This window comes from Sebastes fasciatus, chromosome 13, assembly GCF_043250625.1.
Source record: "Sebastes fasciatus isolate fSebFas1 chromosome 13, fSebFas1.pri, whole genome shotgun sequence".
Lineage (NCBI taxonomy): Eukaryota > Metazoa > Chordata > Actinopteri > Perciformes > Sebastidae > Sebastes > Sebastes fasciatus.
The window spans coordinates 34,806,872-34,832,810 of record NC_133807.1 but is presented as its reverse complement, the minus strand read 5'-3'; the positions used below and the strand labels follow the sequence as shown (position 1 = coordinate 34,832,810).

Below are 25,939 nucleotides of genomic sequence, written 5' to 3'. Positions count from 1 at the left end.
GGTCATACTTCTCTCTCTAATATCTATTTTATTTTACTGTGAACGCGTCTCCTTCAAACTGGATTTATTATTTATTTATTTCAAGTTTCTCGCTGATGATTTTCCGAGATGACATTTGAACACATCATGATAACGTTGTAATTTACCTTCACCCAATAATCATTTTACTGAGCAGAGCTTGAACGCCTCATAACAATAACTCAATGGCACCCCCGTTAACGGTCGTATCTCCGTTATTTAACCAGTCAGGACTGTGCGGCTAACGGCTGCTAACAGCTAACGTTACTAACTCTGCTAGCTAGCTTCAGGCCTCAGGTAGGGTTCGGGTCTTTAACGTGCTGGTTCAGGTCTCTTGTAGAACTCTGACTTGTAGTCTGTCAGTAAGCCGTGAATCTAAATGTCCGTCTGTCCGTGCTGCTGAATGACCGATGAGGGTCACGTTTCCTTCGCGGTGGTGGTCTTGGTGATGGTCTTGGTGAGGAACAGGATCCTAAAGGTGACCGGCCACTCGCACACCGTCGTGGCAATACTACCAAAAAACAAAAAAGAAGAAGAAGAGTTACCATGACGACTACTGAACTGACGTCACAACATCCCGACGTTTCACTGGAACGAGCTGGGCCGGACTTTTATTGATTCAGACTCTGGTCCTGAGTGAGACTGGGAACACTGGGAACACTGGAAACACTGGAACTGGGACCTGAACGCCCTGCGGGGACACTTCCATGATGTCAAAACAGCGAGGGGGGGTGGGGAGGGGGATACTAATACTGCACACTGAAGGACAGATGAACTGTGACGTGTCATCACCTGTTAATAAACAGAGTGGGCGGGACTAATGCTGGTCTGGTCTCAATACCTGTCTGACTTATTTATTTTGGTTTAACCAGGTCCCCTGGACCGGGTCTCTGGACCGGGTCTCTGGACCAGGAGGCAGGATTTGGCGTTAGCGAGGTAACTTCAGGGTTTAACCCTTCAGGGTTTTCCGTCCTACGACGTTGTATCACTTCTTACCGGATAGATCACCATGGTAACTGATGCTGAGTAGATCACCATGGTAACTGATGCTGAGTAGATCACCATGGTAACTGATGCGGGGTAGATCACCATAGTAACTGATGCGGGGTAGATCACCATGGTAACTGATGCTGAGTAGATCACCATGGTAACTGATGCTGAGTAGATCACCATGGTAACTGATGCTGAGTAGATCACCATGGTAACTGATGCTGAGTAGATCACCATGGTAACTGATGCTGAGTACATCACCATGGTAACTGATGCTGAGTACATCACCATGGTAACTGATGCTGAACAGCTGACCTGCTCCGGAGCAGGTTATGTTCCAGATAAGAGATCAACTGGTATAAAAGCACCTCCTACTGACCAATCAGAGCTCAGTGCAGGGATCGTATGGTAATATTACACATATATGAAGAAGTTCCCGTCATAATCAGACTAAACACAACACAGTTTAAACTGACAGATGCAGGAAGGGCAGCTGGCTGGATGCTGGGGGTGTTTACCGCTTTGAATTATGTTTTTATGTTTATTTTTTTTTATTTCCTCTCAAGTCCGTTTCACACCGCCGGAGACGGGACGCAGCTGAGAGAAGGCCGTAATGAAGTGTAGTCTATTCATCCATTACACTTCTCACACTTCTTACACTCCACGTCTAATATTCTAGTTATAAAATATCTGTCTCTCTCTCTCCCATTTTGGTTAACAGTGTGTCTAATCAAAGCAGTCAGGAAATGACTCACATCAATATTAAATATCATAGAAAGGCCTAAATAGACTGGAGGGGTTTTTTAAATATCCAAATAATAATAATAAGATATAATAAAGAAGTGGTATGAGCTGTGAGTGGTGCAGCGTCACAGTGATGAATATTAAAGAGAGAAACATTCTGTTTCATTCAAACCAATCAGAATGTCCACACATTTACTGACGATACCAACCAGTTTGTCTTTCATTAGTAACTCATCCAGTTATTGTTTGGACAGTTTTATTTGAAGCTGCAGTGGATTTGACTGTTTCTGGTCACTCTAGCGCCATCTGGTGGTCGTATCACAAAGACTCCACGTACCGTCAGAGTCATTTAAATACTTCTATTGTCACTTTAATAACTTTAATTATTCATATATTTAATTATACTTAAGAATCAAAATGTACAACTTGGTTGTCGGCTCTACATTTTAAAACTGAAACTAACTTTAGATTAAAATGGAACTTTCATATTCAAATTATTAAACCTGGTGTATTTCCTGTAGATTGTGAGTCTTTGGGTCGTGCTAACATTCTTCATTCTTCATCACTAGGGATGCACCGATCCGACTTTTTCAGTCCCGATACCGATACCTGGGCTTTGGGTATCGGCCGATACCGAGTACTGATCCGATACCAGTGTTTAATTAATCAGCTGTGTGGAAGTGACTGAGATCATTCTGTTATGAGTGAGGAAACATCAGGCCTGACTTAAACATTGCTTTCCTAACTAACAAATAAATACACAGTATAGATTCATTGAATTTTTATTTAGTATTAAAATAATATATCATACACCAACAACTTGGAAAATAAATCAACAATCTTTAATTATTATTATTGTTATTATTGTTACTGGTATGAGCAGGACACCCGTTGTTACTGAGGAGGACACCTGTTGTTACTGAGGAGGACACCCGTAGTTACTGAGGAGGACACCTGTAATTACTGAGGAGGACACCTGTAGTTACTGAGGAGGACACATGTTGTTACTGAGGAGGACACCTGTAGTTACTGAGGAGGACACCCGTTGTTACTGAGGAGGACACCTGTAATTACTGAGGAGGACACCTGTTGTTACTGAGGAGGACACATGTTGTTACTGAGGAGGACACCTGTAATTACTGAGGAGGACACCTGTAGTTACTGAGGAGGACACATGTTGTTACTGAGGAGGACACCTGTAATTACTGAGGAGGACACCTGTAGTTACTGAGGAGGACACCCGTTGTTACTGAGGAGGACACCTGTAATTACTGAGGAGGACACCTGTAGTTACTGAGGAGGACACATGTTGTTACTGAGGAGGACACCCGTTGTTACTGAGGAGGACACCCGTAATTACTGAGGAGGACACCTGTAGTTACTGAGGAGGACACATGTTGTTACTGAGGAGGACACCTGTAGTTACTGAGGAGGACACCTGTTGTTACTGAGGAGGACACCTGTAGTTACTGAGGAGGACACCTGTAGTTACTGAGGAGGACACATGTTGTTACTGAGGAGGACACCTGTAGTTACTGAGGAGGACACCTGTTGTTACTGAGGAGGACACCTGTAGTTACTGAGGAGGACACCCGTTGTTACTGAGGAGGACACCTGTTGTTGAGCGCGAGGAGAATGGCCTCCAGTTTGTCCTCCATCAGTTTCAGTTTGGCCGTGATGGTGATGATGTTTGGCACATTGGAGTTTTTAACGATCTCCAGGACGTCCTTGGGTTCCATCGCCACCTCACATCGGTCTCCACTGTAACCATAAGGACACTCACACAGGTGTTCGTTGGTGTCCAGCAGCTGCTTGCACGTTCCTCCGTTCTCACACGGAATCGAGACGTCCCTGCAGGCGGAGACGGATCGGGAGTAATGGACGTGCGTCTTGTAATTGTATCCCTTCACCGTACATTTGAAAGTCTGCATGGCTTCTGGGACTTTAACAAAGTTCTCATTATAACTGGTGTGCATCACTTTAACGATGTCTCTTAAAGGAGCACCGGCCACGTCTCTGCTGCACTCTGCGATTTTCTGTCTGAAAGTTTCACATGGCGTGTAGACTGAGATGCTGGGTATGGGGTCCATAGTCAGGTATGATTCATCGGTATGATTTAGTATCAGCTGTGGAGAGCGCAGCTGTTTAAGGATGCCAAGAGCCGAAATAGTTTTTTAACGGGCTTTAATATAGTTTGTTCATTTCAATAAGACAAAGTTTAAGTTAATCTTTTTTCTTTACTTTGGGTTGCCGCGGCATATCCTGTTTTGGGTTGTTTGGGTTGGTTTATGTAGTTTAACACACACACACACACACACACACACACACACACACACACACACACACACGCACACACACACACACAAAGGCTGCAAATCAATCATATGCATCCAATGACAGAAAGGACATCTAACCGTGAGTAAACCCATGAATGAGCGCAACTTTATTTAGTAGATGCCTTGTTGACACGTTTTCTTGGCGAAAGAAATATGGCTTAGAATAGAAATTAGAAGGAAGCCATAATAATAATAGTTAATGCATCTTGACATTTCACTGTTCGGTTTAACTAAAACGTGAAGATATTCGGGCTAGCATCACCATGGCAACTCTATACTTACATCACTTACAAAACATGAATATAATCATCCCATAGGATCTCTAAATGAAGCTGGTTATTGAGAGCAAACAAACATTCTAATACATTTGGTTTATTTGTATGTTCTTATTTCTTCCACCCCTTGACAAATTACTTAACATTATTACAATACAATATTAAAAATAATTCATTAACATTTTGTCCATTTCTATGTTAAAGTTAAAAATGTCATCATTACATTTTAAATGCCAAGTAAATAGTAAAAAAAGGTACCTAAAGAAAGATCTGCACTTTAATTTACTTATATACATTTAATATCTATGTAGAAACATAGAAATTATATTTCTATTTCCATATTATAAATATTATAATCCTATATCTTGTTCAGAACAATGTATTGCATCTTTTTGTATGACGTGACACACATATTAAGTTTCATCATTATTACAGATATTACCTTTATATTGAACCAGCATTATCTAGAGTATAGTGATGCAGAGAATAAAAGCTATACATAGAGTAACATTTGTTTAATGTATGATTATTATTAATATCGTTAACGTTATTATTAATATTACGATGTAGAAGAAGTACCTGTTTTCAGTAGTTGCTGCAGGAATCAGAAGCTGAAATAAACTCTGTTTCAGGCTGCTGGTTAATAAAGACACAACATGTGAACAGTTATTGATTTTGGCACTTAAAGTGGTACTTTGGTTTGTTGAAAAAGCCAACGACCCCGCAGTGTTTCACTCTTACCGGCAACACTTTCACAACCTTCATTTACGGGAACCTTCTGTGGTTGTGCAACATTAATTTTCAGATCCAGGTCATATCCAGTCTCAGTGGCTGCAGTTATTAAAGTTATAAAGTTGTTTTCTTTATCTTCATTTAAATCTCCCCTAAAAACATTTGGGGATTGTATCCGCTTCTTATTTTAATCTTAATTATTTATTTACATCTGTCGTCAGCTATATTTTGTGGAGCACTTTGTTACCTGTTATTGAAAGGTGCCATAAGAAGAGTTATTATTATTATTCTGACATACAAATAAGTGAATCAGCAGCTAAACACATGCATCAGCAACAGTTACTGGTATTTATGGTATGATAGTTATGATAGTTATTAATCCTTGATTTTTACATTGTTTTATGTTATAGCCTTAGTTTATAAGCTTTAATTATTGTTTTTTACACTGTTTTATGTTATAGCCTTAGTTTATAAGCTTTAAACATTGTTTTTTACATCATGTTTATGTTATAGTCTTAGTTTATAAGCTTTAAACATTGTTTTTTATATCATGTTTATGTTATAGTCTTAGTTTATAAGCTTTAAACATTGTTTTTTACATCATGTTTATGTTATAGTCTTAGTTTATAAGCTTTAAACATTGTTTTTTACATCATGTTTATGTTATAGCCTTAGTTTATAAGCTTTAATTATTGTTTTTTACACTGTTTTATGTTATAGCCTTAGTTTATAAGCTTTAAACATTGTTTTTTACATCATGTTTATGTTATAGTCTTAGTTTATAAGCTTTAAACATTGTTTTTTATATCATGTTTATGTTATAGTCTTAGTTTATAAGCTTTAAACATTGTTTTTTACATCATGTTTATGTTATAGCCTTAGTTTATAAGCTTTAAACATTGTTTTTTACATCATGTTTATGTTATAGTCTTAGTTTATAAGCTTTAAACATTGTTTTTTACATCATGTTTATGTTATAGTCTTAGTTTATAAGCTTTAAACATTGTTTTTTACATCATGTTTATGTTATAGTCTTAGTTTATAAGCTTTAATTATTGTTTTTTACATCATGTTTATGTTATAGTCTTAGTTTATAAGCTCTAAACATTGTTTTTTACATCATGTTTATGTTATAGTCTTAGTTTATAAGCTTTAATTATTGTTTTTTACATCATGTTTATGTTATAGCCTTAGTTTATAAGCTTTAAACATTGTTTTTTACATCATGTTTATGTTATAGTCTTAGTTTATAAGCTTTAAACATTGTTTTTTACATCATGTTTATGTTATAGCCTTAGTTTATAAGCTTTAAACATTGTTTTTTACATCATGTTTATGTTATAGCCTTAGTTTATAAGCTTTAAACATTGTTTTTTACATCATGTTTATGTTATAGTCTTAGTTTATAAGCTTTAAACATTGTTTTTTACATCATGTTTATGTTATAGTCTTAGTTTATAAGCTCTAAACATTGTTTTTTACATCATGTTTATGTTATAGTCTTAGTTTATAAGCTTTAAACATTGTTTTTTACATCATGTTTATGTTATAGTCTTAGTTTATAAGCTTTAAACATTGTTTTTTACATCATGTTTATGTTATAGTCTTAGTTTATAAGCTCTAAACATTGTTTTTTACATCATGTTTATGTTATAGTCTTAGTTTATAAGCTCTAAACATTGTTTTTTACATCATGTTTATGTTATAGTCTTAGTTTATAAGCTTTAAACATTGTTTTTTACATCATGTTTATGTTATAGTCTTAGTTTATAAGCTCTAAACATTGTTTTTTACATCATGTTTATGTTATAGTCTTAGTTTATAAGCTTTAAACATTGTTTTTTACATCATGTTTATGTTATAGTCTTAGTTTATAAGCTTTAAACATTGTTTTTTACATCATGTTTATGTTATAGTCTTAGTTTATAAGCTCTAAACATTGTTTTTTACATCATGTTTATGTTATAGTCTTAGTTTATAAGCTTTAAACATTGTTTTTTACATCATGTTTATATTATAGTCTTAGTTTATAAGCTTTAAACATTGTTTTTTACATCATGTTTATGTTATAGTCTTAGTTTATAAGCTCTAAACATTGTTTTTTATATCATGTTTATGTTATAGTCTTAGTTTATAAGCTTTAAACATTGTTTTTTACATCATGTTTATGTTATAGCCTTAGTTTATAAGCTTTAATTATTGTTTTTTACACTGTTTTATGTTATAGCCTTAGTTTATAAGCTTTAAACATTGTTTTTTACATCATGTTTATGTTATAGTCTTAGTTTATAAGCTTTAAACATTGTTTTTTACATCATGTTTATGTTATAGCCTTAGTTTATAAGCTTTAAACATTGTTTTTTACATCATGTTTATGTTATAGTCTTAGTTTATAAGCTTTAAACATTGTTTTTTACATCATGTTTATGTTATAGTCTTAGTTTATAAGCTTTAAACATTGTTTTTTACATCATGTTTATGTTATAGTCTTAGTTTATAAGCTTTAAACATTGTTTTTTACATCATGTTTATGTTATAGTCTTAGTTTATAAGCTTTAAACATTGTTTTTTACATCATGTTTATATTATAGCCTTAGTTTATAAGCTTTAAACATTGTTTTTTACATCATGTTTATGTTATAGTCTTAGTTTATAAGCTTTAAACATTGTTTTTTACATCATGTTTATGTTATAGCCTTAGTTTATAAGCTTTAAACATTGTTTTTTACATCATGTTTATGTTATAGTCTTAGTTTATAAGCTTTAAACATTGTTTTTTACATCATGTTTATATTATAGCCTTAGTTTTTAAGCTTTAAACATTGTTTTTTACATCATGTTTATGTTATAGTCTTAGTTTTTAAGCTTTAAACATTGTTTTTTACATCATGTTTATGTTATAGCCTTAGTTTTTAAGCTTTAATCATTTGTATTGTAACCCATTAGTGGCTACACTATCTTTAAGGGCCTTTTGTTTGATCTGGTTAAAGTTTGATGCATATATTAGTGTTACGTTCTCTTTAGAAAGAGCTGAATCTCACCTGTCTTCATGTGTAAGATGTCCGAATGTATGACACAAACAAAAAGATATGATGCCCCAGGCAACCACATGGTTGAAGAACATACATTTATTACAAATAACAAATAATATTGTGCAAAGTGTGGCACAGTGATCAAATGAGAAAGAAACACTAAAGGAGCCTTGTTTAAAGGACCAGTGTGTAACAATTATGGAGATCTAGAATCACCTGAAAATACGAATTGTTGTGTTTTCTTTACCTTAGAATGAGCCGTTTATATCTACATAGGGAGCGGGTCCTCTTCACGGAGCCGGCCGCCTTGTTTCTACAGTAGTCCAGAACCGACCAACCACGGTGTTAACTTTTCCTGCTTTGGCCGGAGTCGATAACGGTTCTTTCTCCAGAGTTAACCCCCGTTACTCTACTCAGCCGCCGGGATACGATATGTTGGAGTTGTTAAACTCATCGGTGAGGGATATGTTGGTGTTGTTAAAGTCATCGGTGAGGGATATGTTGGTGTTGTTAAAGTCATCGGTGAGGGATATGTTGGTGTTGTTAAAGTCATCGGTGAGGGATATGTTGGTGTTGTTAAACTCATTGGTGAGGGATATGTTGGTGTTGTTAAACTCATCGGTGAGGGATATGTTGGTATTGTTAAAGTCATCGGTGAGGAGGATATGTTGGTGTTGTTAAAGTCATCGGTGAGGGATATGTTGGTGTTGTTAAAGTCATCGGTGAGGAGGATATGTTGGAGTTGTTAAAGTCATCGGTGAGGAGGATATGTTGGTGTTGTTAAAGTCATCGGTGAGGGATATGTTGGTGTTGTTAAACTCATTGGTGAGGGATATGTTGGTGTAGTTAAAGTCATCGGTGAGGAGGATATGTTGGTGTTGTTAAAGTCATCGGTGAGGGATATGTTGGTGTTGTTAAACTCATTGGTGAGGGATATGTTGGTGTTGTTAAAGTCATCGGTGAACGATATGTTGGAGTTGTTAAAGTCATCGGTGAGGGATATGTTGGTGTTGTTAAAGTCATCGGTGAGGGATATGTTGGTGTTGTTAAAGTCATCGGTGAGGGATATGTTGGTGTTGTTAAAGTCATCGGTGAGGAGGATATGTTGGTGTTGTTAAAGTCATCGGTGAGGGATATGTTGGTGTTGTTAAAGTCATCGGTGAGGAGGATATGTTGGAGTTGTTAAAGTCATCGGTGAGGAGGATATGTTGGTGTTGTTAAAGTCATCGGTGAGGGATATGTTGGTGTTGTTAAACTCATTGGTGAGGGATATGTTGGTGTAGTTAAAGTCATCGGTGAGGAGGATATGTTGGTGTTGTTAAAGTCATCGGTGAGGGATATGTTGGTGTTGTTAAACTCATTGGTGAGGGATATGTTGGTGTTGTTAAAGTCATCGGTGAACGATATGTTGGAGTTGTTAAAGTCATCGGTGAGGGATATGTTGGTGTTGTTAAAGTCATCGGTGAGGGATATGTTGGTGTTGTTAAAGTCATCGGTGAGGGATATGTTGGTGTTGTTAAAGTCATCGGTGAACGATATGTTGGAGTTGTTAAACTCATTGGTGAGGGATATGTTGGTGTTGTTAAAGTCATCGGTGAGGGATATGTTGGTGTTGTTAAAGTCATCGGTGAGGGATATGTTGGTGTTGTTAAAGTCATCGGTGAGGAGGATATGTTGGTGTTATTAAAGTCATCGGTGAGGAGGATATGTTGGTGTTGTTAAAGTCATCGGTGAGGGATATGTTGGTATTGTTAAAGTCATCGGTGAGGAGGATATGTTGGTGTTGTTAAAGTCATCGGTGAGGGATATGTTGGTGTTGTTAAAGTCATCGGTGAGGGATATGTTGGTGTTGTTAAAGTCATCGGTGAGGAGGATATGTTGGTGTTGTTAAAGTCATCGGTGAGGAGGATATGTTGGTGTTGTTAAAGTCATCGGTGAGGGATATGTTGGTGTTGTTAAAGTCATCGGTGAGGGATATGTTGGAGTTGTTAAAGTCATCGGTGAGGAGGATATGTTGGTGTTGTTAAAGTCATCGGTGAGGGATATGTTGGTGTTGTTAAAGTCATCGGTGAGGAGGATATGTTGGTGTTGTTAAAGTCATCGGTGAACGATATGTTGGAGTTGTTAAATTCATCGGTGAGGGATATGTTGGTGTTGTTAAAGTCATCGGTGAGGGATATGTTGGTGTTGTTAAAGTCATCGGTGAGGAGGATATGTTGGTGTTGTTAAATTCATCGGTGAGGGATATGTTGGTGTTGTTAAAGTCATCGGTGAGGGATATGTTGGTGTTGTTAAAGTCATCGGTGAGGAGGATATGTTGGTGTTGTTAAATTCATCGGTGAGGGATATGTTGGTGTTGTTAAAGTCATCGGTGAGGAGGATATGTTGGTGTTGTTAAATTCATCGGTGAGGGATATGTTGGTGTTGTTAAAGTCATCGGTGAGGGATATGTTGGTGTTGTTAAAGTCATCGGTGAGGGATATGTTGGTGTTGTTAAAGTCATCGGTGAGGGATATGTTGGTGTTGTTAAAGTCATCGGTGAGGGATATGTTGGTGTTGTTAAAGTCATCGGTGAGGGATATGTTGGTGTTGTTAAAGTCATCGGTGAGGAGGATATGTTGGTGTTGTTAAATTCATCGGTGAGGGATATGTTGGTGTTGTTAAAGTCATCGGTGAGGGATATGTTGGTGTTGTTAAAGTCATCGGTGAGGGATATGTTGGTGTTGTTAAAGTCATCGGTGAGGGATATGTTGGTGTTGTTAAAGTCATCGGTGAGGGATATGTTGGTGTTGTTAAATTCATCGGTGAGGGATATGTTGGTGTTGTTAAAGTCATCGGTGAGGGATATGTTGGTGTTGTTAAAGTCATCGGTGAGGGATATGTTGGTGTTGTTAAAGTCATCGGTGAGGGATATGTTGGTGTTGTTAAAGTCATCGGTGAGGAGGATATGTAAAGTCATTATTGAGCAGGTTTTCAGGTGCAGGCGGGAACGTTGACACAGGGCTGAATCTCAATCTTCTGCCCGCCGTCGGGCGCTGCGCCGCAGTCGGCATTTGGATTCCCAAAGAACATCGCTGGCTCCTTCATACGACCAATGGTAGGACTGAAAACACGCACACACACACACGCACACACACACACGTACGTTTGAGTATAATATCACTCCGTCTGATTCTGCTTTCATCAACGGTTACCGACACTTCTGCTGTAGTCAGAGTTCTCTGGTCCAGTTACAGACAGCTCTGCTGTATTTAATCACATTTCATATTTCATATTTAGTAAACTCACTTGTAGTCGCTGTAATCAGGTTTACAGCGTCTCTTCCTGAAGCGTCTGGGTTTCCCTCCACAGGACGGATTACACAAACTCCACGACTCCCATCCATCCCAGCTGCCCTTCACTGTAACGCACACACACACACACACACACACACACACACACTGTTTATCCTGTTAATTCTTATCGTCTCTACGAGGACACCTGGGAGTCTGTTATGTTACCCACTTGCTAGCTTGCTAAATTGTTAGCCTCTGTATAGGGATGTCCATAATTAACCGCTAACCGCTAACCGTTAACCGTTAACCGTTAACCGACATTAAGCATTTTAACTGATTAACGCTATCGGTTAAAACGGTTAAAAGAAATATTAATAATGAACTCAAAAGCTGAGCGGCTCGTCTCTTGAAGGAGAAAAGCTGGTCCACCTTAACAGTCCACCTTAAGAGGCAGAGTCGGAGTACCAGGATGCAGGAAGTCGGCTCCGATCTCTCCAGCTCGTGCGGTGGAGACTTTTACTGGGAAAGTGGCTGCATGTCCGCGACACTACACGCAGCATCGTAGCTGCTGAGTTAACGCTCCTGCAGCTGGAGCACCGCTGCATGTGAGGCACTAATCTTGTTTGTTAACGGTTAATAATCGGTTAACGAGGGTCGGTTATCGGTTAAGAACATTTTTAACCCTACCTCTGTAGCTTCTAGACGCCGACAGTAACGTTAATATTGCCGTTGCTTAGCAGCAGTGTTCTCACGACTTGACCACTTGAACGGCAACATATCATGTACACGACTTCCCATCTCGTAAACACGGTCCCATTTGAAGACACCAAGTGTCCTGTTAGCATTGAAAATGTTGTCAGTTTAACTGCGTGCGTGCGTGCGTGCGTGCGTGCGTGCGTGCGTGCGTGCGTGCGTGTGTGTCACCCACTGTAACAGCCGCTGACATCATAGCAGACCCGTCTCTCCGTCAGGGTGTCCCCGCTGCAGATGGACCCGTTGTGAGCTCGATAAAGACACTCGCGCTCTCGAGTCTGACTGCCTCCCAGCTGCTTGCAGCGGATCTCCCGCCCACCGAACGGGTATTTACATGGTTTCCACGGCGACCACTCCGACCACGACCCGTCCACTGCAAACACACAGAAGTTACACTCGTACGAAGTGAACTGATTCACGTGTTACGACCCGACCGGTCGGCCGCTGGGGACAAACGTCTCGTGTGTACCTGGACAATGGACGTTGGTCTTACAGACGCTGGCTCGACGTCCCTCTCCTGGACATGGCCGGCCGCCGTGTTTGGGGGTGGGGCTGTCACATCTCCTGAGTGACACCTGAAGCCCCACCCCACAGGTAACAGGACAGGAAGAGAAAGGAGACCAAGACCCCCAACCTCCGTCCACTGGTCCAGAGATGGACAGAAAGACAGAGAGAGTTATCGTCTCTACGAGGACACCTGGGAGTCTGTTATCGTCTCTACGAGGACACCTGGGAGTCTGTTATCGTCTCTACGAGGACACCTGAGAGTCTGTTATCGTCTCTAGAGGACACCTGAGAGTCTGTTATCGTCTCTAGAGGACACCTGGGAGTCTGTTATCGTCTCTACGAGGACACCTGGGAGTCTGTTATCGTCTCTACGAGGACACCTGAGAGTCTGTTATCGTCTCTAGAGGACACCTGAGAGTCTGTTATCGTCTCTAGAGGACACCTGGGAGTCTGTTATCGTCTCTACGAGGACACCTGAGAGTCTGTTATCGTCTCTAGAGGACACCTGGGAGTCTGTTATCGTCTCTAGAGGACACCTGGGAGTCTGTTATCGTCTCTAGAGGACACCTGGGAGTCTGTTATCGTCTCTACTAGGACACCTGGGAGTCTGTTATCGTCTCTACGAGGACACCTGAGAGTCTGTTATCGTCTCTAGAGGACACCTGAGAGTCTGTTATCGTCTCTACTAGGACACCTGGGAGTCTGTTATCGTCTCTACGAGGACACCTGAGAGTCTGTTATCGTCTCTAGAGGACACCTGAGAGTCTGTTATCGTCTCTACTAGGACACCTGGGAGTCTGTTATCGTCTCTACGAGGACACCTGAGAGTCTGTTATCGTCTCTACGAGGACACCTGAGAGTCTGTTATCGTCTCTACTAGGACACCTGGGAGTCTGTTATCGTCTCTACGAGGACACCTGAGAGTCTGTTATCGTCTCTACGAGGACACCTGAGAGTCTGTTATCGTCTCTATGAGGACACCTGAGAGTCTGTTATCGTCTCTATGAGGACACCTGAGAGTCTGTTATCGTCTCTAGAGGACACCTGAGAGTCTGTTATCGTCTCTAGAGGACACCTGAGAGTCTGTTATCGTCTCTAGAGGACACCTGGGAGTCTGTTATCGTCTCTAGAGGACACCTGAGAGTCTGTTATCGTCTCTAGAGGACACCTGAGAGTCTGTTATCGTCTCTAGAGGACACCTGGGAGTCTGTTATCGTCTCTAGAGGACACCTGAGAGTCTGTTATCGTCTCTAGAGGACACCTGAGAGTCTGTTATCGTCTCTAGAGGACACCTGAGAGTCTGTTATCGTCTCTACTAGGACACCTGGGAGTCTGTTATCGTCTCTATGAGGACACCTGGGAGTCTGTTATCGTCTCTAGAGGACACCTGAGAGTCTGTTATCGTCTCTACGAGGACACCTGAGAGTCTGTTATCGTCTCTACGAGGACACCTGGGAGTCTGTTATCGTCTCTACGAGGACACCTGGGAGTCTGTTATCGTCTCTACGAGGACACCTGGGAGTCTGTTATCGTCTCTAGAGGACACCTGAGAGTCTGTTATCGTCTCTAGAGGACACCTGAGAGTCTGTTATCGTCTCTAGAGGACACCTGAGAGTCTGTTATCGTCTCTACTAGGACACCTGGGAGTCTGTTATCGTCTCTATGAGGACACCTGGGAGTCTGTTATCGTCTCTACGAGGACACCTGAGAGTCTGTTATCGTCTCTACTAGGACACCTGGGAGTCTGTTATCGTCTCTACGAGGACACCTGAGAGTCTGTTATCGTCTCTAGAGGACACCTGAGAGTCTGTTATCGTCTCTACTAGGACACCTGGGAGTCTGTTATCGTCTCTACGAGGACACCTGAGAGTCTGTTATCGTCTCTACGAGGACACCTGAGAGTCTGTTATCGTCTCTACTAGGACACCTGGGAGTCTGTTATCGTCTCTACGAGGACACCTGAGAGTCTGTTATCGTCTCTACGAGGACACCTGAGAGTCTGTTATCGTCTCTACTAGGACACCTGGGAGTCTGTTATCGTCTCTACGAGGACACCTGAGAGTCTGTTATCGTCTCTACGAGGACACCTGAGAGTCTGTTATCGTCTCTATGAGGACACCTGAGAGTCTGTTATCGTCTCTATGAGGACACCTGAGAGTCTGTTATCGTCTCTAGAGGACACCTGAGAGTCTGTTATCGTCTCTAGAGGACACCTGAGAGTCTGTTATCGTCTCTAGAGGACACCTGGGAGTCTGTTATCGTCTCTAGAGGACACCTGAGAGTCTGTTATCGTCTCTAGAGGACACCTGAGAGTCTGTTATCGTCTCTAGAGGACACCTGAGAGTCTGTTATCGTCTCTAGAGGACACCTGGGAGTCTGTTATCGTCTCTAGAGGACACCTGAGAGTCTGTTATCGTCTCTAGAGGACACCTGAGAGTCTGTTATCGTCTCTAGAGGACACCTGAGAGTCTGTTATCGTCTCTACTAGGACACCTGGGAGTCTGTTATCGTCTCTATGAGGACACCTGGGAGTCTGTTATCGTCTCTAGAGGACACCTGAGAGTCTGTTATCGTCTCTACGAGGACACCTGAGAGTCTGTTATCGTCTCTACGAGGACACCTGGGAGTCTGTTATCGTCTCTACGAGGACACCTGGGAGTCTGTTATCGTCTCTAGAGGACACCTGAGAGTCTGTTATCGTCTCTAGAGGACACCTGAGAGTCTGTTATCGTCTCTAGAGGACACCTGAGAGTCTGTTATCGTCTCTACTAGGACACCTGGGAGTCTGTTATCGTCTCTATGAGGACACCTGGGAGTCTGTTATCGTCTCTAGAGGACACCTGAGAGTCTGTTATCGTCTCTACGAGGACACCTGAGAGTCTGTTATCGTCTCTACGAGGACACCTGGGAGTCTGTTATCGTCTCTACGAGGACACCTGGGAGTCTGTTATCGTCTCTAGAGGACACCTGAGAGTCTGTTATCGTCTCTAGAGGACACCTGAGAGTCTGTTATCGTCTCTAGAGGACACCTGGGAGTCTGTTATCGTCTCTAGAGGACACCTGAGAGTCTGTTATCGTCTCTAGAGGACACCTGAGAGTCTGTTATCGTCTCTAGAGGACACCTGAGAGTCTGTTATCGTCTCTAGAGGACACCTGAGAGTCTGTTATCGTCTCTAGAGGACACCTGAGAGTCTGTTATCGTCTCTAGAGGACACCTGAGAGTCTGTTATCGTCTCTACTAGGACACCTGGGAGTCTGTTATCGTCTCTATGAGGACACCTGGGAGTCTGTTATCGTCTCTACGAGGACACCTGGGAGTCTGTTATCGTCTCTAGAGGACACCTGAGAGTCTGTTATCGTCTCTAGAGGACACCTGGGAGTCTGTTATCGTCTCTAGAGGACACCTGAGAGTCTGTTATCGTCTCTAGAGGACACCTGGGAGTCTGTTATCGTCTCTAGAGGACACCTGAGAGTCTGTTATCGTCTCTAGAGGACACCTGAGAGTCTGTTATCGTCTCTAGAGGACACCTGAGAGTCTGTTATCGTCTCTACTAGGACACCTGGGAGTCTGTTATCGTCTCTATGAGGACACCTGGGAGTCTGTTATCGTCTCTAGAGGACACCTGAGAGTCTGTTATCGTCTCTACGAGGACACCTGAGAGTCTGTTATCGTCTCTACGAGGACACCTGGGAGTCTGTTATCGTCTCTACGAGGACACCTGGGAGTCTGTTATCGTCTCTAGAGGACACCTGAGAGTCTGTTATCGTCTCTAGAGGACACCTGAGAGTCTGTTATCGTCTCTAGAGGACACCTGGGAGTCTGTTATCGTCTCTAGAGGACACCTGAGAGTCTGTTATCGTCTCTAGAGGACACCTGGGAGTCTGTTATCGTCTCTAGAGGACACCTGAGAGTCTGTTATCGTCTCTATGAGGACACCTGAGAGTCTGTTATCGTCTCTATGAGGACACCTGGGAGTCTGTTATCGTCTCTAGAGGACACCTGAGAGTCTGTTATCGTCTCTAGAGGACACCTGGGAGTCTGTTATCGTCTCTAGAGGACACCTGAGAGTCTGTTATCGTCTCTAGAGGACACCTGAGAGTCTGTTATCGTCTCTAGAGGACACCTGGGAGTCTGTTATCGTCTCTAGAGGACACCTGAGAGTCTGTTATCGTCTCTATGAGGACACCTGGGAGTCTGTTATCGTCTCTAGAGGACACCTGAGAGTCTGTTATCGTCTCTATGAGGACACCTGAGAGTCTGTTATCATCTCTAGAGGACACCTGAGAGTCTGTTATCGTCTCTACGAGGACACCTGAGAGTCTGTTATCGTCTCTAGAGGACACATGAGAGTCTGTTATCGTCTCTAGAGGACACCTGGGAGTCTGTTATCGTCTCTAGAGGACACCTGAGAGTCTGTTATCGTCTCTACTAGGACACCTGGGAGTCTGTTATCGTCTCTATGAGGACACCTGGGAGTCTGTTATCGTCTCTAGAGGACACCTGAGAGTCTGTTATCGTCTCTACGAGGACACCTGGGAGTCTGTTATCGTCTCTATGAGGACACCTGGGAGTCTGTTATCGTCTCTACTAGGACACCTGGGAGTCTGTTATCGTCTCTATGAGGACACCTGGGAGTTTGTTATCGTCTCTAGAGGACACCTGGGAGTCTGTTATCGTCTCTAGAGGACACCTGGGAGTCTGTTATCGTCTCTAGAGGACACCTGGGAGTCTGTTATCATCTCTACTAGGACACCTGAGAGTCTGTTATCGTCTCTAGAGGACACCTGGGAGTCTGTTATCGTCTCTATGAGGACACCTGAGAGTCTGTTATCGTCTCTAGAGGACACCTGGGAGTCTGTTATCATCTCTACTAGGACACCTGGGAGTCTGTTATCGTCTCTAGAGGACACCTGGGAGTCTGTTATCGTCTCTAGAGGACACCTGGGAGTCTGTTATCATCTCTACTAGGACACCTGGGAGTCTGTTATCGTCTCTAGAGGAGACCTGGGAGTCTGTTATCGTCTCTAGAGGACACCTGGGAGTCTGTTATCATCTCTACTAGGACACCTGGGAGTCTGTTATCGTCTCTACGAGGACACCTGAGAGTCTGTTATCGTCTCTAGAGGACACCTGGGAGTCTGTTATCGTCTCTATGAGGACACCTGAGAGTCTGTTATCGTCTCTAGAGGACACCTGAGAGTCTGTTATCGTCTCTAGAGGACACCTGGGAGTCTGTTATCATCTCTACTAGGACACCTGGGAGTCTGTTATCGTCTCTAGAGGACACCTGGGAGTCTGTTATCGTCTCTAGAGGACACCTGGGAGTCTGTTATCATCTCTACTAGGACACCTGGGAGTCTGTTATCGTCTCTAGAGGACACCTGGGAGTCTGTTATCGTCTCTAGAGGACACCTGGGAGTCTGTTATCGTCTCTAGAGGACACCTGGGAGTCTGTTATCGTCTCTAGAGGACACCTGAGAGTCTGTTATCGTCTCTAGAGGACACCTGGGAGTCTGTTATCATCTCTACTAGGACACCTGGGAGTCTGTTATCGTCTCTAGAGGACACCTGGGAGTCTGTTATCGTCTCTATGAGGACACCTGAGAGTCTGTTATCGTCTCTAGAGGACACCTGAGAGTCTGTTATCGTCTCTAGAGGACACCTGGGAGTCTGTTATCATCTCTACTAGGACACCTGGGAGTCTGTTATCGTCTCTAGAGGACACCTGGGAGTCTGTTATCGTCTCTAGAGGACACCTGGGAGTCTGTTATCGTCTCTAGAGGGCACCTGGGAGTCTGTTATCATCTCTACTAGGACACCTGAGAGTCTGTTATCGTCTCTACGAGGACACCTGAGAGTCTGTTATCGTCTCTAGAGGACACCTGGGAGTCCGTTGCAGACAGACAGGCGTACCTGGGCAGTGAGGCAGGTGGTTGCAGTTGTCTGTCTCGCTGTCGTCTCCATGGCAACCGTTGCCGGGCGGGCTGGATGAAGGGGCGGGGTTAGAACAGGAGCGGTGGCGAGTCCTGATTGGGCCTCGGCCTTGTGGGATACAGGAAGAAGGACACTCACCCCAACTGGACCAACCGGACCAGAGCCCGTTGACTGTCAGAGACACAGAGAGACAGAGACAGAGAGACAGACAGAGAGACTTAGGGGGGGATGCTGGGTATTCGTAACTACTGTTGTTGCTGCTGCGTAGCCTGGCTCTGATCCATCCAGACTCCATTCAGAAAACAAGTATTTTAAAAGTTGTCTGCTTGTCGTCATGGTAACAGACCTGACGAAGCATGCATTCAGACTTTTTTCTAATCAGCATCATTATATAGTTATTTCAGCATCATTTTGATCTGTTTATTGATATTAAATCTGTTTATTGATATTAAATCTGTTTATTGATATTAAATCTGTTTATCTTGGGTTCATACTGCAGTAATAAACCAGATTAAAACATAAAAACAACATTAAAGCCCTGTTGAACAGGAAGAAGAGGGTTTTCATGGCCGGGGACATTAAAGGGGCCAAGGTTGAAGAAGGAGCTGAAGAAGGAGCTGAAGAAGGAGCTGAAGAAGGAGCTGAAGAAGGAGCTGAGGGCAGCCAAGGACAGCTACAAAGACAGACTGGAGAGGAGATTACAGGCCGACAGCTCCAGGGGAGGTGTAGGGGGGGGGGGTTCAGGTAGATAACTGGCTACGAACAGAAGAGCCCTGGTGTTGAGGGGACCCAGGAACATCCACACCTCCTCCCCCCTTCAACAGACTGAACAGGCTGGTGAGGAAGGCTAGCTCTGTGGTTGGATCCAACAGGATGATCTGGAGGTGGTGGCAGAGGGGAGGATGAGGAGGAAGCTGGACGCCATCCTGGAGAACCCCTCCCACCCCCTCCATGATGAGCTAGTTAAGATGAGGAGCTCCTTCAGCCACCCCCTCGGCACAACACAAAGCGCCTGGTCAGTCCTTCATGCTGGGTCAGTCCTTCATCCCGGTCAGTCCTTCATCCCGGTCAGTCCTTCATCCCGGTCAGTCCTTCATCCCGGTCAGTCCTTCATGCCGGTCAGTCCTTCATCCCGGTCAGTCCTTCATGCTGGTCAGTCCTTCATCCCGCTCAGTCCTTCATCCCGGTCAGTCCTTCATCCCGGTCAGTCCTTCATGCCGGTCAGTCCTTCATCCCGGTCAGTCCTTCATGCTGGTCAGTCCTTCATGCTGGTCAGTCCTTCATCCCGGTCAGTCCTTCATGCTGGTCAGTCCTTCATCCCGGTCAGTCCTTCATGCTGGTCAGTCCTTCATGCTGGTCAGTCCTTCATCCCGGTCAGTCCTTCATGCTGGTCAGTCCTTCATCCCGGTCAGTCCTTCATGCTGGTCAGTCCTTCATGCTGGTCAGTCCTTCATCCCGGTCAGTCCTTCATGCTGGTCAGTCCTTCATCATGGTCAGTCCTTCATGCTGATCAGTCCTTCATCCCGGTCAGTCCTTCATCCTGGTCAGTCCTTCATGCTGGTAGCCATCAGGCTCCACAACCAAGGCTGACCCCCATATGACAACTAAGAGGACTTTAAGAACTGTTAACATGCACTATCTGCAACCATCTGGGACTCTAACCACTGGCGCACTTTACACTGTATAACACTTTATAGACTGAACACACTATGTTCACCCATTTACTCTGTATCTGTTATATCTATTATTGTTTTTATAATGTTTGTATACCTTTACCTCTCCAGGGATTAATAAAGGTTCATCTGATCTTATCTTGATTAATTCACCAGACGTGTGAAATGCTAGATCCAGTGAAACAACGCCGGGTGATGTTATGAACCCAGACAGGACGGCGTTTGGATGTTTGACGTGCGTGCGTGCGTGCGTGCGTGCGTGCGTGCGTGCGTGCGTGCGTGCGTGCGTGCGTGCGTGCGTGCGTGCGTGCGAGTGTGTGTTACCAGGACAGGGACTCTGACAGACGCTGCTCCGAGCGCTCGGTCCGTCACAGAATCGACCGCCATATTTAGGGGCGGGACGATCACAGGTCCTGGTTGACAGCTGAAGCCCCTCCCCACAGGAGGCGGAGCATGGCCCGGGCTGAGACCACGCCCCCCATCCGCCGCGCACTGCAGAGACGACAGCCAATCAGAACACAACGTCCAGGTTTTCCATGTAAAGACTTTACCTGTTTCACCTGATCAGTTCCTCTCACCTGGACAGTTGGGGAGCTCGCTGCAGTCCTGTGTCTGGTGTTCGTCTCCAGGGCAACCGTTGCCAGGTGGCACCGTGTCATTGGAAGGGGCGAGGCTAGAGCAAGAACGATACCTCACTCTGGAGGGGACGATGACATCACCACTCTGGACGTTGATACACGAACCAGAACACTCAGACCAACCGGACCAATGGGACCAACCGCCATGAACTGAGGGACGGACAGAGACACAGACAGTCAAACAGACAGAGAGACACTCAGAGAGACAGTCAGGAGGACAGACAGAGAGACAGGTTACCTGGACAGGTGTTGTGTGTTGGACACATCTCTGTCTCCTCTGAAGGACCGCTGCAGGCCAAGCGACACTCAGGACGACTGGAGCAGACTCTCTGTCTCCTCCTGACTCCGCCTTCTCCACAGGTCACCGAGCAGGACGACCAGGTGAGCCACAAGCCCCACCCCTCACCTGCACACACACACACACACACACACACACACACACACACACACACAGAAACCACATTCAAACTCAACATGCATGTGATGAATGTGTGTGTGTGTGTGTGTGTGTGTGTGTGTGTGTGTGTGTGTGTGTGTGTGTGTGTGTGTACCGTCGCAGCAGGTGCCGTTGCAGAGTTTTGTCTCCAGTTTGTTCGCAGAGTTCTCACATTCTGATTCGCCGATGCCGAAACACGTCCTGCTTCTCTGCGTCACTCCGTCCCCACACAGGACGTTACATCGTGACCACGGAGACCATGGAGACCAGACTGGAGGACTGAAATCACACCAACACACACTGGTTATCGTCTCTACGAGGACACCTGGGAGTCTGTTATCGTCTCTAGAGGACACCTGGGAGTCTGTTATCGTCTCTACTAGGACATCTGGGAGTCTGTTATCGTCTCTAGAGGACACCTGAGAGTCTGTTATCGTCTCTAGAGGACACCTGGGAGTCTGTTATCGTCTCTACTAGGACATCTGGGAGTCTGTTATCGTCTCTAGAGGACACCTGAGAGTCTGTTATCGTCTCTAGAGGACACCTGGGAGTCTGTTATCGTCTCTAGAGGACACCTGAGAGTCTGTTATCATCTCTAGAGGACACCTGGGAGTCTGTTATCGTCTCTAGAGGACACCTGGGAGTCTGTTATCATCTCTAGAGGACACCTGGGAGTCTGTTATCGTCTCTAGAGGACACCTGAGAGTCTGTTATCGTCTCTAGAGGACACCTGGGAGTCTGTTATCGTCTCTAGAGGACACCTGAGAGTCTGTTATCATCTCTAGAGGACACCTGGGAGTCTGTTATCGTCTCTAGAGGACACCTGAGAGTCTGTTATCATCTCTAGAGGACACCTGGGAGTCTGTTATCGTCTCTAGAGGACACCTGGGAGTCTGTTATCATCTCTAGAGGACACCTGGGAGTCTGTTATCGTCTCTAGAGGACACCTGAGAGTCTGTTATCATCTCTAGAGGACACCTGGGAGTCTGTTATCGTCTCTAGAGGACACCTGGGAGTCTGTTATCGTCTCTAGAGGACACCTGGGAGTCTGTTATCGTCTCTAGAGGACACCTGAGAGTCTGTTATCATCTCTAGAGGACACCTGGGAGTCTGTTATCGTCTCTAGAGGACACCTGGGAGTCTGTTATCGTCTCTAGAGGACACCTGGGAGTCTGTTATCGTCTCTAGAGGACACCTGGGAGTCTGTTATCGTCTCTACGAGGACACCTGGGAGTCTGTTATCGTCTCTAGAGGACACCTGAGAGTCTGTTATCGTCTCTAGAGGACACCTGAGTCTGTTATCATCTCTAGAGGACACCTGGGAGTCTGTTATCGTCTCTAGAGGACACCTGGGAGTCTGTTATCGTCTCTAGAGGACACCTGAGAGTCTGTTATCGTCTCTAGAGGACACCTGGGAGTCTGTTATCGTCTCTAGAGGACACCTGAGAGTCTGTTATCGTCTCTAGAGGACACCTGGGAGTCTGTTATCGTCTCTAGAGGACACCTGGGAGTCTGTTATCGTCTCTACGAGGACACCTGGGAGTCTGTTATCGTCTCTATGAGGACACCTGGGAGTCTGTTATCGTCTCTAGAGGACACCTGGGAGTCTGTTATCGTCTCTAGAGGACACCTGGGAGTCTGTTATCGTCTCTACGAGGACACCTGGGAGTCTGTTATCGTCTCTAGAGGACACCTGAGAGTCTGTTATCGTCTCTAGAGGACACCTGGGAGTCTGTTATCGTCTCTAGAGGACACCTGAGAGTCTGTTATCGTCTCTAGAGGACACCTGGGAGTCTGTTATCATCTCTACTAGGACACCTGAGAGTCTGTTATCGTCTCTAGAGGACACCTGGGAGTCTGTTATCGTCTCTACGAGGACACCTGGGAGTCTGTTATCGTCTCTAGAGGACACCTGAGAGTCTGTTATCGTCTCTAGAGGACACCTGAGTCTGTTATCGTCTCTAGAGGACACCTGGGAGTCTGTTATCGTCTCTAGAGGACACCTGGGAGTCTGTTATCGTCTCTAGAGGACACCTGGGAGTCTGTTATCGTCTCTAGAGGACACCTGGGAGTCTGTTATCGTCTCTAGAGGACACCTGAGAGTCTGTTATCGTCTCTAGAGGACACCTGAGAGTCTGTTATCGTCTCTAGAGGACACCTGAGAGTCTGTTATCGTCTCTAGAGGACACCTGGGAGTCTGTTATCGTGTGAGTGTGCGTGTGCGTGTGCGTGTGCGTGTGCGTGTGTGCACTGACCCACATGACCGACACACTCCGTCTGTTGCCTGGTAACCGTACTGAGGGTTCTGGCAGCAGTCGTCTTCATCCACCTCACCAAGCTCTTCATCACACTGACCCCGGATCAGGTTGAAACGTGCAAAACAACGCACACACTCTGCACACACACACACACACACACACACACACACGTATGAGAGACACACACTATGTGTGTATATTAGGGCTGTCAATTGATTCAAATAGTTCATCGTTATTAATCACAAATTAATCACAGATTTTTTTTTTTTTGGACATTTTCAGACTTTTTTTCCAGACATTTTACGGACTCTTTCTTTCAAAATCTTTCCGACTTTTTTTTTACATTTTCCAACTCTTTTTTCTGTCTTTTTTCAGATTTTTTTTGGACATTTTTCAGACTTTTTTTTTTACATTTTGGGGATTATTTCCCGCCATGTTTCTGACTTTCTGACATTTTCTGGACTTTTTTTCCAAATCTTTTCTGACTTTTTTCCGACTTATTTTGAACATTTTTCAAACTCTTTTTTCTGGGGAAATAAAAATAAAAAAATTCTGACACTTTTTTTGTTGACATTTCTGCCACCACTACGACCTCTGAGAGATGGAATATTATCACGTTAACACAATATGAATAATGATGATTAATGCAGTTTCACTTCCACAGGGTGTGTGTGTGCGTGTGCGTGCGTGTGTGTGTGTGAGGGAGTCTGTGTGTGTGCGTGCGTGCATGTGTGTGCGTGCATGCATGTGTGTGTGTGTGCATGCGTGTGTGTGCGTGCGTGTGTGTGTGTGTGTGATTTCCAGGATTTCGACAGAGGGGAAAGTTCACGTTTTTCTAAAGTTTCACAATTTTGAGGCAAATTTCCAAAAAGCTGTGAGAGTTTCATTTTCTTCTTCATGGAGACTTTCACTGCTGTTTCTTATTATTATCATTATTATTATCATTATTATCATTATTATTATTATTATTATTATTATTATCATTATTATTAATATGAGTATATATAATAATACATTTCTGTCTTCTGGTCATTTTGGATGAAACGGACTGAGCCTGATGTACGTCTCTGACTCAGAGCGTCCGTGTGACCGACAGACTGATCCTCAGGACAGAACGAGTGTCTCAGTGAGACACGACGTCTCACGTTCAGTCAGGACCAACTCATAAATATTAATATTAATATGCAGTTTAGTGTTTCTGATCTAATAATCAATGACTTGTTGTTTGTTGCTCTGACCTGCAGGAGGAGCCGTTTCACACCTGATCATCATCGTTTCATCTGCTGGAGACCAACTCAGTACATTTACTCTATTACTACATCATCTGAGGTACTTCTACTCTACTGGAGTATTTATATCTCCTGCTACTCTCTACTTCTCCTCTACTACACCTGACTGCTTTAATTACTTTAGATTCAGATTATTAAAACTAAATATAATCAACTAATAAATGATGTGTTATTATAGATTAAACTAGCAGCAGTATATAATAATAAATCATGTGTTATTATAGATTAAACTAGCAGCAGTATATAATAATAAATCATGTGTTATTATAGATTAAACTAGCAGCAGTATATAATAATAAATCATGTGTTATTATAGATTAAACTAGCAGCAGTATATAATAATAAATCATGTGTTATTATAGATTAAACTAGCAGCAGTATATAATAATAAATCATTAGAATATAGTAATATAATATAGATTATAGTACTTTTACTGTTGTTACTTAAAGTAGATTTTGAATGCAGGACTTTTACTTGTAACAGAGTATTTATATATCTGTATATTATATAGATCTGTGGTATTAGTACTTCTACTGAAGTAAAATATCGGAGTACTTCTTCCAGTATTATAGTTACTGTTTTACTACATCTCTGTGTATTTATTACTTCTCATATACATATATATTACAGTTTAGTAACTACTGCACTCCACAAATATAAATACCATTTATAGTAATCTGTTATATTTTAATTTCTGCACTAATATATATATATATATATACAGTATGTATGTGTGTATCAGATGATTATGTTTTTATATGTAATGAGCTCCTCTGCTTCGTTCTAATGAGAATAAATGTAAAATAATCACATTGTTAATAAAACCTCGTCTGAAATCTGTTCAACAGACAAACAACCAGACTGACCTGAACGCTGCACAGAGACCAGGACCAGAACCAGGACCAGCAGAACCCTCGGGACCGTCTCAACCTGCATCCTGCTGCTGAAAGAACAACAGTCTTCTGGTAACGTTGTCCCACCAACCCTCCGATCACTCCCAGTGTGTGTGTGTGTGTGTGTGTGTGTGTTAGGGGACAAACAGGAAGT

At 43.3% G+C, this 25,939-nt stretch overlaps 2 protein-coding genes and 1 long non-coding RNA gene across 14 annotated transcripts; all 3 read right to left on the bottom strand.

The window, feature by feature from the left end:
- Nucleotides 1–2,518: 2,518 nt before the first annotated feature.
- On the bottom strand, nucleotides 2,519–3,847 carry LOC141781420 (coagulation factor IX-like). 8 transcript variants are annotated; one of them, XM_074657179.1, is made up of 3 exons: nucleotides 2,971–3,847; nucleotides 2,751–2,882; nucleotides 2,519–2,706 (listed from the first exon to the last, which is right to left on the bottom strand). In XM_074657179.1, the coding sequence occupies exon 1, from the start codon at nucleotides 3,840–3,842 to the stop codon at nucleotides 3,351–3,353; it is 492 nt and encodes a 163-aa protein (XP_074513280.1). In that variant the 5' UTR covers nucleotides 3,843–3,847; the 3' UTR covers nucleotides 2,519–2,706; nucleotides 2,751–2,882; nucleotides 2,971–3,350. The 8 variants fall into 8 exon arrangements, with proteins under 8 accessions (XP_074513280.1, XP_074513283.1, XP_074513284.1 ...); XM_074657182.1 differs by having other exon boundaries at nucleotides 2,519–2,882; nucleotides 2,971–3,014; nucleotides 3,059–3,847; XM_074657183.1 differs by having other exon boundaries at nucleotides 2,519–2,882; nucleotides 2,971–3,014; nucleotides 3,147–3,847.
- Nucleotides 3,848–8,205: 4,358 nt separating this feature from the next.
- On the bottom strand, nucleotides 8,206–25,918 carry LOC141781419 (properdin-like). Of its 3 annotated transcripts, none has more exons than XM_074657172.1 (12): nucleotides 25,759–25,918; nucleotides 23,600–23,738; nucleotides 21,460–21,623; nucleotides 21,147–21,314; nucleotides 20,849–21,058; nucleotides 20,595–20,762; nucleotides 18,577–18,768; nucleotides 12,625–12,798; nucleotides 12,331–12,528; nucleotides 11,416–11,527; nucleotides 11,079–11,230; nucleotides 8,206–11,043 (listed from the first exon to the last, which is right to left on the bottom strand). In XM_074657172.1, exons 1-11 carry the CDS (start codon nucleotides 25,826–25,828, stop codon nucleotides 11,101–11,103), a joined length of 1,725 nt encoding a protein of 574 aa, XP_074513273.1. In that variant the 5' UTR covers nucleotides 25,829–25,918; the 3' UTR covers nucleotides 8,206–11,043; nucleotides 11,079–11,100. The 3 variants fall into 3 exon arrangements, with proteins under 3 accessions (XP_074513273.1, XP_074513274.1, XP_074513275.1); XM_074657173.1 differs by having other exon boundaries at nucleotides 8,206–9,507; nucleotides 11,083–11,230; XM_074657174.1 differs by having other exon boundaries at nucleotides 8,206–8,600; nucleotides 11,083–11,230.
- LOC141781421 (uncharacterized) lies at nucleotides 15,854–17,433 on the bottom strand. Of its 3 annotated transcripts, XR_012596866.1 has the most exons (6): nucleotides 17,385–17,433; nucleotides 17,196–17,291; nucleotides 16,881–17,132; nucleotides 16,818–16,849; nucleotides 16,568–16,631; nucleotides 15,854–15,973 (listed from the first exon to the last, which is right to left on the bottom strand). It is a non-coding gene; the product is annotated as an uncharacterized LOC141781421 (long non-coding RNA). The 3 variants fall into 3 exon arrangements; XR_012596865.1 differs by having other exon boundaries at nucleotides 16,818–17,132; XR_012596867.1 differs by lacking the exon at nucleotides 15,854–15,973 and adding an exon at nucleotides 16,172–16,254 and having other exon boundaries at nucleotides 16,818–17,132.
- Nucleotides 25,919–25,939: the final 21 nt, after the last annotated feature.